The sequence below is a fragment of the Dromiciops gliroides genome, chromosome 1 (assembly GCF_019393635.1).
Source record: "Dromiciops gliroides isolate mDroGli1 chromosome 1, mDroGli1.pri, whole genome shotgun sequence".
In the NCBI taxonomy this organism is placed as follows: Eukaryota; Metazoa; Chordata; class Mammalia; order Microbiotheria; family Microbiotheriidae; genus Dromiciops; species Dromiciops gliroides.
In genome coordinates, this window is record NC_057861.1 from 406,284,115 (window position 1) to 406,300,067 (window position 15,953).

A 15,953-nucleotide genomic window follows, 5' to 3' on the forward strand; every position below is an offset into this window, starting at 1 on the left:
ATATCTTCATTTAGAATCTCCCCTCAGGGGCAGCTAGGTGGTGCAGTGGATAGAGCACAGGCCCTGGAGTCAGGAGTACCTGCATTCAAATCCGGGCTCAGACGCTTAACACTTACTAGCTGTGTGACCCTGGGCAAGTCACTTAACCCCAATTGCCTCACTTTAAAAAAAAAAAAAAGAATCTCCCCTCTACATACAAAGTAACTGGGGATAAATCAGAAGCTAATGGTTTTTCAACAATATTGTCAGAACAAACTTAATTGATTATAAACTCTGATCAACATAATAACAAACTTTGATTCCTGAATACTGATGACAAAGAATGTCGCTCATCTTGAAAGAGAAATGATGGACTTAATAAATCAGACTGAAACATAGATTTTTCTAGACATGACCAATATGCAAAACTTGTTTTGTTTGCTTATGTATGTTACAAGTGTTTTTCTTTTCTTTTTTTCTTTCTTTCCTTCTTTTTGTTTTCACTAGAGAAGCGGGGTGTTTGGGCGAGAAAATAAATACTTATTAATTGAAAAAAATTTTTTTAAGTTAATGGGTTTTTTTTGTTTGTTTTTGTTTTTTTGCAGGGCAATGAGGGTTAAGTGACTTGCCCAGGGTCACACAGCTAGTTAAGTGTCAAGTGTCTGAGGCTAGATTTGAACTCAGGTCCTCCTGAATCCAAGGCCAGTGCTTTATCCACTGCGCCACTTAGCTGCCCAAGTTAATGTTTTAATATGCTCCAATTTCTCTTTTACTTCTGATAAGGAAGAAACCCTTCTCCTTGGCAAGGTGAAATGCCCTGATACCATCCTTCATCTTGTTGAGCAGATTGCCCCCTCAATCATCCCCCTCGTGTTTATTCAGTCCTCCCTATCTATTTCTTTTTTTCTGCAGCCTTCAAACATTTTCACATATCTGATTCTTAGAATATCTTAACTATGCTATTCCATCTGACATCTCTGTTCCCTTTCTCTGTCAGACTCCTAGAAAAATATGTCAATATTCATTGCCTCTTCTTCTTTCCCCTCACTCACTTCTTTGCTAGCTTCCAATTTCACTCAAAATAAATTGTTCTATCTAAAAGTTAAAAATGATATCTTAATTATCAAATCTAGTGAGTATTTTTTCCAGCTCAGTCCTCATTCTTTACCCACTGTTGAACATCCCTTTCTCCTAGATACTTGCTCTTACTCTGGGTTTTTGTGACACTATTGTTTTCTGATTTTCTTCCTATAGCTTCCCACTGGTTCTCAGTGTCCTCTGATGTTTCATTATCCATTTCATTCCCTTTAGCCAAGGTTTTGTCCCGAGTCCTATTTCCTTCTTTGTCTCAAGTCATTCAATTGATGACTTCAACAACTCCAAGACATTTAATTATTATCTCGAAGCATATGGCTCTATCTATCTAGTCCATCTCTCTTTTCAGCTGCCATATCATATGCTCAACTTTCTATTAATTATTTTAAACTGGATGTCCTTTAGATATATCAGATTCAGAATGTCTAAAATAGAACTCATCTTTTCCCACAAGTGAACACCTCTATAGAATGTCTCTTTTTCTATCAAGGGTATGATCATTCTTCCAGTTTCTGGGGAATATAATCTCAGTGGTATCCTTGTTTCCTTAATTTATCCTCATGTCCACATATGCAGTCAGTTGCCAGAATCTTGGCATTTCTTACTCCATAAAATCTCTTGCATTCCCGCCCCTCTCCCCCACCCCCCACCTCACTGTATATATTGACATCACCTCAATTCACACCCTCATCACTTCTCACCAGGGCTAATGTAATAGCTTCTTAATAGGTCTCTCTGTCTTAAATCTCCCCCAACCCTTACAATCTATTTTTTTCACACATTTAGCAAATGATTTTCCTTAATTATAAATCTGACTACTTACTCAATTAACTGATCATTTTCTATTATCTCCAGGATCTAAATATAAAGTCCTCTGTTTGGCTTTTAAGGCCATTCACAACCTATCTTTCCAACTGTGTTCTACATGATTCCTGCTCCTGTATACTGCAATCCAACCAAACAAGCTTTCTCTCTGATTCTCACAAAGGGCATTGCATCTATTGTCTCTGTGCCTTAGCATTCTATATCATGCATTCTCGGAAGGCATTGCACTCTCTTCACCTCTATGTCAGACAACCACTCACTTTCTTCAAAACCCACCATAAGCACTATGATATTAAACCTTCTTATTTAACCTCCCTCCCAGTAAATTCTAGAGTCCACCCTCCATCCCATCCTTGTATTTAAGTTCCTTTTATTTGTTTTGTGTTGATTTGGCTTGATTCATTGTGAATATACCTGTACATATTATCTTCCCAAACAGACCCTGAGTTTCTTGAGAACAAAGATAGTTTCATTTTTGTATCTGTAATCCCTGCACATAGCATAGTCCCTGGCACAATTTCACTGCTTAAGAGAACAAAAAGTTCCCTGAAACTGCATGAAATTTGAATGAGCTAAAAGAAAATGATACTAAGCTACTACTACTATGAGATGTGAGAATACTCCTTTTAGTGATCCATGAAAAGTCATATTCCTTTGTCTATAGCCTTGGCTTTAACTGCTACTGTTTCACTTATTTGGAGGCTGTTACTACAGTACTGAGGGGAAAAAAAGAAAAACAACTACTCAAATTAAGTCCTGATGTTTGAATTTTTCCTACCATAATAACACTTTGCCATCTTGGGTACAATAAAGAGAACAGACTCCAAATATTGATATCTACCACAAAACATATAGTTTAAATCATAACTTTCAAATGAAATGTCTTAGAACAGGACTCTGACAATTATTTAAGGAAATTACATGTTCAATTGGTCATTTGGTTTCAAACATAATTAAAATACATGCAAGAGTGCCCATCACTGTAGTTGATTGTCAAGGGACATATGGTAAAGAGCTTCTAAATAAATATCTTCTTTCTCCAATTTCAGAATTAATATTAAGAGGAATTGAGGCATAGTTAGCTCTTCTGTAACATGATAAAAGAAGCCCTCAAGGAGCACATAGTTTGATGTACAAGTTTTCAACCCAGGCCCAGTATAGAGTTGTCCCAAGGAGCCCATTCCAATAGGCTAGTCAATTCACTACATATCTAAGATTCATTCTGTAGGAGGTCCTACACTAGGTGTAGCAGGGAAAACAAAAGAAAGCAAAGAATACCAGATATTACTTCCAGTCAAATGAAATATTTTAACAGATCAAGAAAATATGAATGAATGTGAGTCCTTGATATGCACTGACAGAAACAATGGAAAACTAATCATGCCACAATTTATTAAAGTACAAAAAGGATATGGCTTAATTTGAATAGGTCTGGATTTACAAAGTTCAAGAGTTTTTAGTGAGGTTTTGAAAGAAAGAAAGAAAATAAATAACCAAAAATGAATGGTATGTATGATGTCCTGCAAGTGGGAATAAACAGTTGAAAGTAAGTAAAAGTAACAAACTAGTGCTTTGGGAAGGAATTACAGGAAAAGGACAGAAGACTAGAGATTTAAGTAGAAGAATCTAAGAATCTAAAATACTGTTAGGCTTCTGTGTAGTAGAAAGAGTATTGAGTAAAAGAAGTGGAAACCTGGGTTCAGGGTTGTGCTAGAGCAATCTTGTATCAGCTGCTCACAAAAGCCAATTGATAAAATTTCATTATGATCATTTATAGCTCAGAAATTGTCTAACACTACAGATCAGGAGTCTGATTTACACTTTTGTTGATGGTCTATAATTGAGAAAGAGATGAAGAAAATTTTAACGACAAAAAGTGAACTTAAAAGCATGTTGTATACATTTCTGCCGCCTTGGGAGAGTTGTTTGTTAAATATTTGCCAGCACTCCTAGGTTCTCATTCCAGTTTTATTACTAAATAGTTGTGTAACCTTGCTCATACACTCCTCTCTACTTTCCCTCAACCCTAAAACTGGAATAACATTGGAATAACTGATCTCTAAGGCAACCAGGAGTTCACAGAACCCCCAGGTATCTTCTAGGAAGTTTCAAAAAGGGTCATTACTTACCCTAGGATTGAATGCCAGCATTTGTGGATCATTAGGATCTACTACAGACGGATATGGCTCAAAAATAACCACTTTCCTGGGGGATTCCAAGGCAGATCGACACATAGACACAAGCAGGTCTACCACCTAGAAGTGTAAATAGAAAACCAGTTATTTTTCTTGTTCCAGCATGCTTTCAACCAGCCATTCCTTTAGTGAATAGTTCAGGAAAATCTTGACTTTTTTCCCCATAGCCTCCTTTGTATCACTTCATTTTGAAGTTTCCTAGTTAGTACAATAAGAGCAAAAATTTCTGTAATGTCCACAGTTACTCCTATTGCAATTATCATTTGGATCTGAACAAGAAGGTTAGAGGTTGGGGTATTAATGCTAAATCTTGTGTTTGTAAAGCTTGTTTTAGTAATAATAATATAATATAAATAGTCCACATCTTGGGAGAAGCAAAAGCTCTGCCCAAATTAAAAATAAATTGCCATTCAGTTATTTTAAGTTATGTCCAACCCTGTGTGACCCCATTTAGGGTTTTCTTGGCAAAGACACTGTAGAGATTTGCCTTTTCCTTTTCCAGTTCATTTTACAAATGAGGAAACTGAGGGAAATAAAGTTGACGGACTTGCCATGGGGTCACAAAGCTTGTAAGTATCTGAGGCCACATTTGTATTCAGGAAAGATAAGTCTTTCTGACTCCAGGCTTGGCACTGTATCCACTGTGCCACACAGCTGAATAAAAATAAATAACAGGGGCAGCCAGGTGATGCAGTGGATGGAGCACCGGCCCTGGAATCAGGAGTACCTGAGATCAAATCTGGCCTCAGACACTTGACACTTACTAGCTGTATGACCCTGGGCAAGTCACTTAGCCCCAATTGCCTCACTAAAAAAATTTTAAAAATAAAAAATAAATAACAAATTTTTATTTTTATTCAAATCTCCTGATATTAATTGCCCAATAGCCTACAAAGATCAGTTACGTTGGTACAGAGCAATATATTTGAGGATAAAATTGAAAAACAAAAGGAACATCATTGACAAGGTGGCTTTTTTTTTGGGGGGGGGGGGCTTTGGTGAAAATTTCAGTAAAGCCCTTCTTGCAACTTCCAGAGAGCTCAGAACAGTTTCAGTTAGTATGGAAAGAGTGGTGGAGAGAAGTGAGGAAAATATCAAGCTCAGTGACTTAGTACTTGTGTGACCTTGGGCAAATCACTTAACCTCTCTGATACCAGTGTCCTCATCATGCTGCACTAGAACTTCCTTTTTCCTTTGATACATCCCAAGATCTTTTGTGCTACAAATCATTCCACTACCAAAAATATTTAATACAGATGGCAGACTACATGCAATGTTGCTAACAAGTTGAGATTTACATGGACCTACCTAAATGCCAAAAAAATAAAATAAAATAAAATGCTATAGAGCAAGTTTGACCTTAAAATAAAAAAAAAAATTTTTAAAAGGAAACTAAGACAGTCCTTTTTAAAGATTAAAAAAAAAATGTAGGGGCAGCTAGGTGGCGCAGTGGATAGAGCACCGGCCCTGGATTCTGGAATACCTGAGTTCAAATCCAGCCTCAGACATTTCACACTTACTAGCTGTGTGAGCCTGGGCAAGTCACTTAACCCCCATTGCCCCGCAAAAACAAACAAATAAATAAATAAATAATGTAGCTGTAGTGGAGATTGTTAGCCAACAATACTGTGAAATGGTGATATCTAATAAAAATCCGGTCTCTGGAAGTATGTGTCTATGTGTTTACATAACAGACCTAAGCTTTTTGAAATTTTAGCAGAACATTTAAATTTTAAAAGCTAGTTGAATTAATGAGCAAGGCAGTAGGCATGATATCTAAATATAACAAAAGCAAAAAGGCATTTTTAAAAAGTATAATAATTAAGATGGCTGCACTTAGGTCAGGTAGTGGGGTGTGGGGTTTTTTTGTTCTTTTTTGGTGAATTATGTCAGTATAGAAAAATATAATAAAGGTTAAATTTCAAAAGTAGACATGTAATTTTCAAAATCTTAGCTGTGGTTTTTCTCTTTGCCACCTGCACTCCTACCACTCCCAAATTGGGGGGGAGGGGGGGAAGCTTCATCACAATCCAAAATATTTTCAGTGTTCCTGATCTCATCATGAATGTGAAACTAACATCATAATTCCTGAGCTGTGATGGAGGGGAGGACAAACAACTTTTCCCCTCTAAAAATATAAGGATTTAATAAAGGGGGAGGCATGATCTTAAAATAAAAGCCAAAACCAAGTATGTCATTGCTTAATGGTAACAACAACAATAAAAAATGTTTTATGAAAATTCTTAATGGTGTTTTAAGATACATTATAATGTACCAAGAAGAGAAAGTGAGGGAGAAATTCTCATACTAACATGTTTCATTCACCTAATAGCACTTAAAAAAAATTTACTGTCTCTCATTTTACATAAATGCAGAAATACAGAATCAAAATTGATAAGTGAACTAAAAAGAGAAAGATGGCATTAATTTTTTGGGGGGGATGGGTGGGTGGGAATGAAGGTTAAGTGACTTGCCCAGGGTCACACAGCTACTAAGTGTCAAGTGTCTGAGGCCAGATTTAAACTCAGGTCCCCCTGAATCCAGGGCCAGTGCTTTATCCACTGTGCCACCTAACCACCCCAGTATTTATTTTCACATTGCTAGTTTTGGCATGCAACATTCTAAGAATTCATGGAGAAAATTTTTCAGGTTTTTCTTTAACAAGTAGAAATTTAAGTCAAGTAAAAATGGAGAAATAATATTTTTGCCACTCAAATCACGTTTTTCCCCCTTCACTAGAATGTTTCAGTTCATGATTAGTGTTTATCTACATGACAGGCACCACACAAAGAAAACTAAATAGATATATCTTTCCTCTTAGAACATTACAAAGAAACAAAAAATGTGAAAGTTGTTACTGAGGATGAGATGAAACCTTGAACAGGTACCAAAGTCATGTACTGGCAAAGGAAATATGTACATATAAGTTCATAGGTGATTAAGAGTTAGAAAGAAACTTAGGGACTGTCTTGTTCACAGAGTAAGAGAGCTGGAAGAGATCTTAAAGGACATTTAGTCCAACCCCATCATTTTCCAGATGAGAAAAATGAGACCCAGAGATGATGGCTGACTTGCTTAATTAAGGGACCAAAGCAAAGTAAGGGCAGAGTAGACATTACAGTCCAGGTTTCCTGAGTCTCTACTCACTGAATGTATTTCTGTATGACACTGCCTCTAATTAAGGTCATGAGTTATCAAAGGAATTTGCACACATTTTGAGAAGGTACTTCAAAAGATCATATGGTACACCTGTTTTCAGGATGGAAAGAAGAAAAGACTTAGCTAGTGTTGTAAGCACTTTAGGGATGAACAACACAGTGTGATCTTGTGTGAAAATGTTCCATGACATTTGCATTGTTTCTTTATGGCTGTTTAAGTGTTTTCTCTTTTGACATGTGAACTCTGGAATTTGGCTATAATATACCTGGGAGTTTTCATTTGGAGTCATTTTCAAGAGGTGATCAGTGGATTCTGTGAATGTCTCTTTTACATTCTGTATCTAAGATATCAGAACAGTTTCCCTTGATAATTTATTGAAGTATGATGTTGGGTCCTTCTTTCATCATGGATGAAGATGATAACTGGTACTATTTTTTTTTTGCAAGGCAACGGGGGTTAAATGACTTGCCCAGGGTCATACAGCTAGTAAGTGTCAAGTGTCTGAGTCTGGATTTGAACTCAGGTCCTCCTGAATCCAGGGCCAGTGCTTTATCCACTGTGCCACCTAGCCGCCTCCTAGTACCATTTCCAAAAGGGATTTAGAAATCACACTTATCAACCATATTATATTATATCATATTATGTTGTGTTGTATTATTATATATTATTATATATTAAAACTGCAAAATGATAACACTTTAAAAAGTTACTGTTAGTAACTTTAAAATAAAACCTAAGCAAGTCACTTAACTCCAATTGCCTCACCAAAAAAAATTTAAAAATTAAAAAAACCCTTTCTGTAGTATATAAAAAAATGAATTTTTTAAAAGTCTATAAATGAATTTATTCTGTATTTTTGGGACTTTATTTCAGTGATCAGTGAAGTGTAGGTAGGAAATATCCTTGCGTCACTTGTGAAAATACACAATAATCCCATGGATGATTTTTATGTCCTTTGTTTTGGTAATGAGGCAATGATTTATTTGAATCTTCTCAATCTGGACATAAAATAGCAGGTGCTATTTTTCTAACCCTTTCAAATATCCCCTTCTTAAAATAGTAAAGGAAATTGGAAGGTTTTTTTCATTTCAACTCCTTCAGTAATGACTAAAGTCTTCTCTCGTTTGATAATTTGTTGGATGTAGATTTGAAAAGGTAATATAATCAAAAAAAAATTAGTAAATCCATAAATCTCAATTCTTCAGATAAAAGGATAACTTTTAGCAACAGAAAAATCTATCACATTTTTCTCTTCTTTTAAGCAAAGGCTCATTTCATCTTATCTTTAAAGTATGACAGGCAGGCTAGCTTGTCTTCTGTTGTTAGGAATTAAGAAAAAAAAAAGGTTATGTTTTCTGTCAAAAATGTTGAGGTCCCAAACAACTTGTCTTGTCCAAAGTTTGGACATTAAAATAAGCATTTTATTCTGAAATTGTAGATTAGTATAAATTACTAATACCAGATTAAGAATTTAATTGGCATCATATATCCTTACCTGAGCCCCAGTTGCTATTTCATCAGCAGCTTCATTCATTACTCCAAGAGTTTGGAAAGCAAATACACATAACTCACGTTCACACACAGTCGGCTACAAGACAGAACAGAATAAAACAAATGACAATATTCTCAATTTTTTAAAAAGTTAAGGCTCATGTTGTACTGTTCCACAGAACATAAGACATAAACTTCTACAGTTTTACATCTCTATAATTTCTTAATTTTACTTCTATTTTTGTTACCACTTTATGGAATTTGTACTAATTTGATTTTGTGTGATAGTCAACTAAACAGTGACTACTAAGGTTTCAATATTTCTATTATATAGCAAGTTGAACATAAATTTTAACATTCTTAATTTGTACAAATGAACTGAATTTATCAACAAATTAAAAAAAAGACTTGACAGGTATGCTCCTACTTCTTTTTTTTTTTCTTTTGCTCCAACTTCTTAAAACACAACGAATTGCTTGAGTCTTCCTTTTTTCATACATGTTATTGTGCAAAAAAACCAACCAGTGGGTGCAAAAGAAATATACTTATTATAAATCTTTTTTAAAAATGCATCAATCTAATATAGATTGAGCTTTTTTAACGAGTGCAATCTTCATGAAAGCAACTATATTTGCAAAGAATAGGCATGAACCCACTCACTTTTCACATCACTTGTGAAAGAAAACTGATTTTGCTGCAACAAATTTTGATTTCAATAACCTCCTGAAATCTACAGCATTGAAATATTCACTTTGCGATTACTTTGGATGAGTAATCATCTTTCAAGTCTAATACAGTGTCATGCATGTGATTTATCTCATCCCCTAAGTTACATTGCATTAGGCAGCAGATGAAGCCTGACATGATCCAATTCCTTGAGCCACTGCACCCCAGACAAAAAGCATTAGTTATTGCCAATGTTCTTATGCTTGCTTGTTTCAGAGTATGACTTACTCATTCACTTAAACAGTGGGAAATTATGGAAACATTCCTATTCTCAATACTAGCTCACCAATTATCAAGATTCCTGGCTTTCTTTCGGTCTGAAGCATTAAAGAAAGAAAAAAAATTAATGTGTCCTCTGTCCCTCTGGAGCTATGCTCTGAGTCAATATGAGAAATTTCTGAGGAAAAACCAATACTTGAAATTAAGTGAAGAGACTAAATTCTTCATCTAGACACAAGAAATATTTTCAGTCTAATGAGAAATAACACATAAATGTTTCAACATGCCCAATGCCAGTAAGTTATACTATTCCCCCCAACCTTCCTATTAACATCAATGACCATTTAATCTTTCCTCCTTCCTAACTAAATGTGAACACTTCTCAATTTACCCATTCATTTTCCCAGTGACAGTAGCTCCATTTTTTCTTTTTTCCTTAATTTAGTTTGTGTCTACTATAGACTCTGTAAATACTAAGCTATCAGAAAATCACTACTTGTATGTTACATTCAGTTGTTCAAAGAATAAAGCAGACTAGTCATTGGTTAGGAAGAGATCTGGGAAAAATATTCCATGATGGGAGTGGGGTGTTCCTTATGCTGTCACTAAAGTATATCAATTATGAAATACAATGAAATCAAAGAGGTTACTGTTTAAGAGATTATGACCATAAACGTGAATAAAAATGTGAACAGATTGAGTAGACAATATTATTGAGTTTGGATAAATCAATTAAATTTGCTTTCACACTATTTCTTTTTATACATATATGAATATACATATTGGAAGAATATAAAAACAGTCACATAACTAACTCCTGTACCAACCCTTTCTACCCACCCCTCCAACACCATTAAATAAGACTGATTTTGACATTTTTTATTTTTAATTTAATAAATGAATATTTCAATGTACAAAAAAGAACAAAAATTTAAATTGGATATGAACCCACAAAATTCCATATTTTTTTCAAGGTATATGAAATTTAATAAGGTACTAAAGTTGTCTTGTTTGTGTTTCTGGGCTTGTATTTCTCACATTACCATTTTTCTGTATCTTTTTTAAAAATAATAAACATTTTTATTTATAGTTTTGGGTTCCAATTTTTATCCCTCTTCCCCTCCCTCCCTTTTCCCCTCCCTGAGGTGGCAAACAATCAATTATGAGTTAGTTATACATGTATGATTATGTAAAATATTACCATATTTGTCATTTTGTACAAGAAAACTTGATTAAAAGAAAAAATGAAAGTGAAAAATATCATGCTTCAATCTGTTTCATCAGTTCTTTCTTTGGAGGTGGATAGTGTTTCATCCATAGTCATTTGGGATTTTCTCGGATCATTGTATTATTGAGAATAGTTAAGTCATTCACAGTTCTTCATCAAACAATATTGTTGTCTCTTTGCACATTTCACTATACACCAGTTCATATAAGTCTTTCCAGGCCTTTCTAAAGTCATACTGCTTGTCATTTCTTATAGCACAATAATATTCCATCATCATCATATACCACAGCTTGTTTAGCCATTCCCCAATTGATAGGCATCCTTTGATTTCCAATTCTTAGGCACCAGAAAAAAAGCTGCTATAAACATTTTTGTACAAATAGTTTTTTTCTCTTTTTGGGGATGTGAATTTGATATTTTAAAATAAAGTTTACTGCTATTAAAATGTAGAAAAACCAAAAAAAAATTTCTTAATTCCAGGGCCAAAAACTTATTTGGACCCTGGGGTATAGAATCTGAATTCTGTTTTAGATAAAAGAGTAAAATAAATGATCTGAAATAAAATTCTACTTTTACTTTTGATATTTACTTTTGTTTCTAGGTGACAAACATCAACTAAGTAACTTTCAAATTAGCATAGTATTCAACTCTGATTGATCTTCACTGGTTTTAAGTTTTCTTATGAAAGCATCTTTAGAATAGTAACTTTCATAAAACATTCCCACAATCCTAAGTGATATAATAAGTGAGACTGCAATTCAACTCACATTCCAATATAACTACAATGTGAAGACAAAGCTTAACTGTCTTCCTGATAAGATTATAGGAATGAATAAAATAGAGCATAACCAAAGTTTATAAGTAAATAAATAACAAGCATGTTATTACACATCCTTTTTAACACTTTTGTTAACTGTGACATTAGGCTTTTTAGCATTAACACTGATCTTCCAGAGGGCATGTTCTAATTCATAGTATACACAAATTTATGTGTGATTATACTGTTTATATAGGGGGAAGATGAAGAAAAGATTGGATAAAACATGATATTCTAAAAAAATACTTCTTGAGATGTAATTTTTTAAATTTTGGTTTGATGTCCATAGTCAATTACTATAATATAGTTTATTCATCATCAAATTTGATTTCAACATATAAATTTACAAAACACCTCAAGCTAAACTTCAAGGTAGTTATAAAAGCCAGCTTTTTCTATTTTGTTCCAACTGTAATCCAACTCCCTTTTACTCACTTACTAATTAATTTTGCTTCATTCTTTTAAGTTAAACTCAATTGGTAGTTTCTCATTCTATTTTTCTTTTCTCTACAATTCAATATTTTCCGATCTATTTCATGCAGTAAGTATATCTTATTCTTTGTCTTAATTCTTTAGATTTTTAAAAATCTGAACATAAAAGGCCAAATAAAATGAGCATGCCCACATACAAAATAGAACATGAATCTGTAAATTTCTATGTATGGCTTGCTTTTTCAAAAAGTATAGTATATCTAGTTTAAATATATATACATATATATGTGTGTGTGTGTATTATATGTATATATATACACACACACACACACACATAATAATAAATCAATTCAACACTTTAGTTTTCAAACTAGATCTGCTCTTCTGTGTTTCCTAGACTTTCTTTCTCTTTTGCTCTTTTGTCTAAATGTGTCAGTGACCCTCTTTTCTTACTTTTCCACTTTTTAACTTCCCTTTCTCCTTAGGAGAAGGTCTGAAGCAATAATACCTAGCATTTATATGGTATCCTAAGGTTTACAAAGTTCTTGTTATATCTCATTGAATCCTCACAAAAACTCTGTTAGGTAGGCATGATTAATTATCCCTATCTTATTATAGATAAAGAAACTGGAGCTTAAAGATGGTAAGGAAGAGATTTGCCCAGGGTCACGAAATTATTAAATTTATGAAGTAGGATTTGTACTTAGATTCCTCTTACTCCGGGTCTGGTGCTCTTTCCACTGTGACATATAGTTACCTAGCACATTTTAACATCATACTAAGATCACAAGGCCTGAAATGAATCTTAGAGGTCACCTAGATTGACTCTGCCATTTTTCAGACAGGTCCAGAAAGAAGATTTAAATCTAAATCTTAAATTTTATTAGACTGTGATTACACAGGAAGTAAAGAGTAGACCCTGGATTTGAATCCAAGTCCTCTGATGTAAGATAACTCTTTCCAATATATCTCGATATCTGCTTTAAAACAAAACAAAACAACAGGAGTGCTTGTGTCATCTCATTGAACAATTTTTTAATGTAAAGAACTTTTAACATGATATTACTATCTTTTAAATATGTCATTCATTCTGATCCATGGGTGCTGTGGATATCTAATAAATTAGGAACTTAAAACAAATGGGATTCTCTAATATAAATCACGTTGCATTTCTTATTCTCACGGACTCATTTGTAAATAATTAAGTTGACTAGTCAGGATCTGAACTGTTTACATTAGAGGTAAAGTATCTCATCTTTTTTTGGCTAGCACATCAACCTGTTATTGTTTATTAACTAAAATTCATTATGAGCAGAAGTTCAAAATTGCAACACAAGATGGCAGTCTGGTAGAAATTTCTCAACTTAAACCTATTCATTATAGATGGTCAATACAAGACATCTCTTTGAGGACAATATGTAAAGTTCTTTGGGACAAATGTTCCCTACTGAACCAATGTAATTAATTTCCTAGATTTCCCTCTACCCCTCTCCCTCTGTGAACTTTGATTGTCTTTACGAGGTCACAAAAGCTATTGAAAAGAGAACTTTAATGACCATTACGATCAAACTAAATATGGAAATGATGCATTTTATTACACATAATTTAATACAATGCTTAAGTATCATATGAAATCTTGTAAATTATTCATTAATTCATTTTAAAACTTTGCAATAAAGCAATTACACTATCTTGGCTTCTGAAATACACTATCCTTAGTGTTATATTATTAAAGTATTTGACCTTGCCTTCCAACCATTAATCCATAACATTCAAAACGGCATTTCAGACCTTGGGTAATATTTATTTTTTTGACCATGCTTGCATCTACCTGATTTTTACACACTAAACATATAATGAAATAACGTATTTCTCAGAAAATAGTGATTTTTTTTTTTAAAAGGATGTATCTCTGGAGGCAAAAGCCTTTGAAATGAAAGAAAATAGTTTTCTTAGGATGAGATTATAATTTTTGAGATGTAAGGGAATCCAAACCTTTTAATGTTACCAATATAAAAGTTGGAGGCCAAAGATTTAAGTTATCCAGTGTCTCTTGAGGTAGGCCTTCAATACAGATATTCTTGCCTCCAAGTCCTGAGCTCTATCCCCAGTATCATGCTTCTTATTACAGTCAGAATTTAATATTGATCTCACCAATGGTAGGTACTATGTAGCTGACCAATACTATGCACCAATACTAATCAATGGCTTTTATTCTTTATATTTCATATTCACTTTTCAATAACCATTCCATCCATCACGCCACCCCCTTCTACTCCTAGTAGAATATAAGCTACTTAAGAACAGAGACTGTTTTATATTTAGCTTTGTATCTCCAGCAACTGTTAAGTACCTTGAACATAAGGGGTCCTTAAAAATAGTTATTAAAGTTAAATAAATTAAAGCATGACTTTAAAAAAGCAATTTTAAGTAAATGGTATTTAAACTATTGGAAGTATGTCAGAAATTCCTCATTATATTAGTAAAAATAAGAATAAAAACAGGAATTAGACAAAATTTAAAACTATTTTTCTTAATAAATATAATTCAAAATAATCTCTTTAAACAGAAAGTAGTCACATGCAACTTTACTAATGATTTCATATGCTCTCTATAGAACTGCCAAACTGAATTTAGAAGAAGACAACTACCCTAATTCATATGTGATGCATTTTTATATGGATATACTTATGGCATAATATTACTTTAAAAAAAACTTTATCAAGAATCCTAAACACTGGAAACAATATTTTTAACAACCTGAAGTTTAACACATCTCTTGATAGACACAACTGACAAACAGATAAAACAAAAGACAGAAGATAGTTTAATAAAAACAAATTAGATAATAAATGACAACCTTCTTTTAATCGTAAATATGTCATATGTGAGGTAACACAAAGCATTAAAGTTAGAATCCCAATCCAACATATAATAATAGCCAGCATTAATTTGAAAGGGCTATGGGACTGTGCATACCCTTTAACCCAGTAATACCACTACTAAGTCTGCATCCCAAAGAGATCATAAAAAAGGAAAAAGGACCCATATGTACAAAAATATTTATAACAGCTCTCTTTGTGATAGCAAACAATTGGAAATCAAGAGAAAGCCAATCAGTTGGGGAATGGATGAACAAGTTGTGATATATGAATGTAATAGAATACTATTTTGCTATAAGAAAGGATAAGCAAGCAAATTTCAGAAAACCTGGACTGATATTGAGTGAAGTGAGCAGAAACAGGAAAACATTGTACACTGTAACAGCAACATTGTGTGATGATCAACTGTGACAGACTTAATTCTTCCCAGCAATACAATGATCCAAGACAATTCCAAAGGACTTATGATGGAAAATGCTCTCCACATCCAGAAAAAAAAAAGAACTGTGGAATCTGGATTCAGATTGAACCATACTGTTTCCACTTTTTTGTTGTTGTTTTCTGAGATTTTCCCCTTTTGCTTTGATTATTCTTTCACAACATGATTAATGCAGAAATCTTTAATGTGATTGTACATATATAACCTGTATCAGATTGCTTGTTGTCCTGGGGAGGGGGGACGGAAGGGAGACAGGGAGAAAAATTTGCAAATAGAAATCTCATAAAAACAAATGTTGAAAACTATCTTTACATGTAACTAGAAAATAATAAATAATAAAATGCTTTTATTATTTTAAAAAAATAGCCAGAATTTTAAAATACTGTATTTATATGCCCATAAAAGCACAGTTATTGACATTTTTCTCTCATACTAACCATGCTATTTTTAAAAGCATAAAAGCTTA

At 33.5% G+C, this 15,953-nt stretch overlaps 1 protein-coding gene across 1 annotated transcript in view; it reads right to left on the reverse strand.

Annotated features, from left to right (window-relative positions):
* Nucleotides 1-15,953, reverse strand: part of PARP8 (poly(ADP-ribose) polymerase family member 8) — a 254,272-nt gene that overhangs the window by 36,323 nt on the left and 201,996 nt on the right. Inside the window, exons 17-18 of the mRNA XM_043976309.1 lie at nt 8,749-8,841; nt 4,029-4,154 (exon numbers count right to left, since the gene is read on the reverse strand). Coding sequence (XP_043832244.1) covers nt 4,029-4,154; nt 8,749-8,841 — 219 coding nt within the window. The remainder of the gene's footprint in view (nt 1-4,028; nt 4,155-8,748; nt 8,842-15,953) is intronic.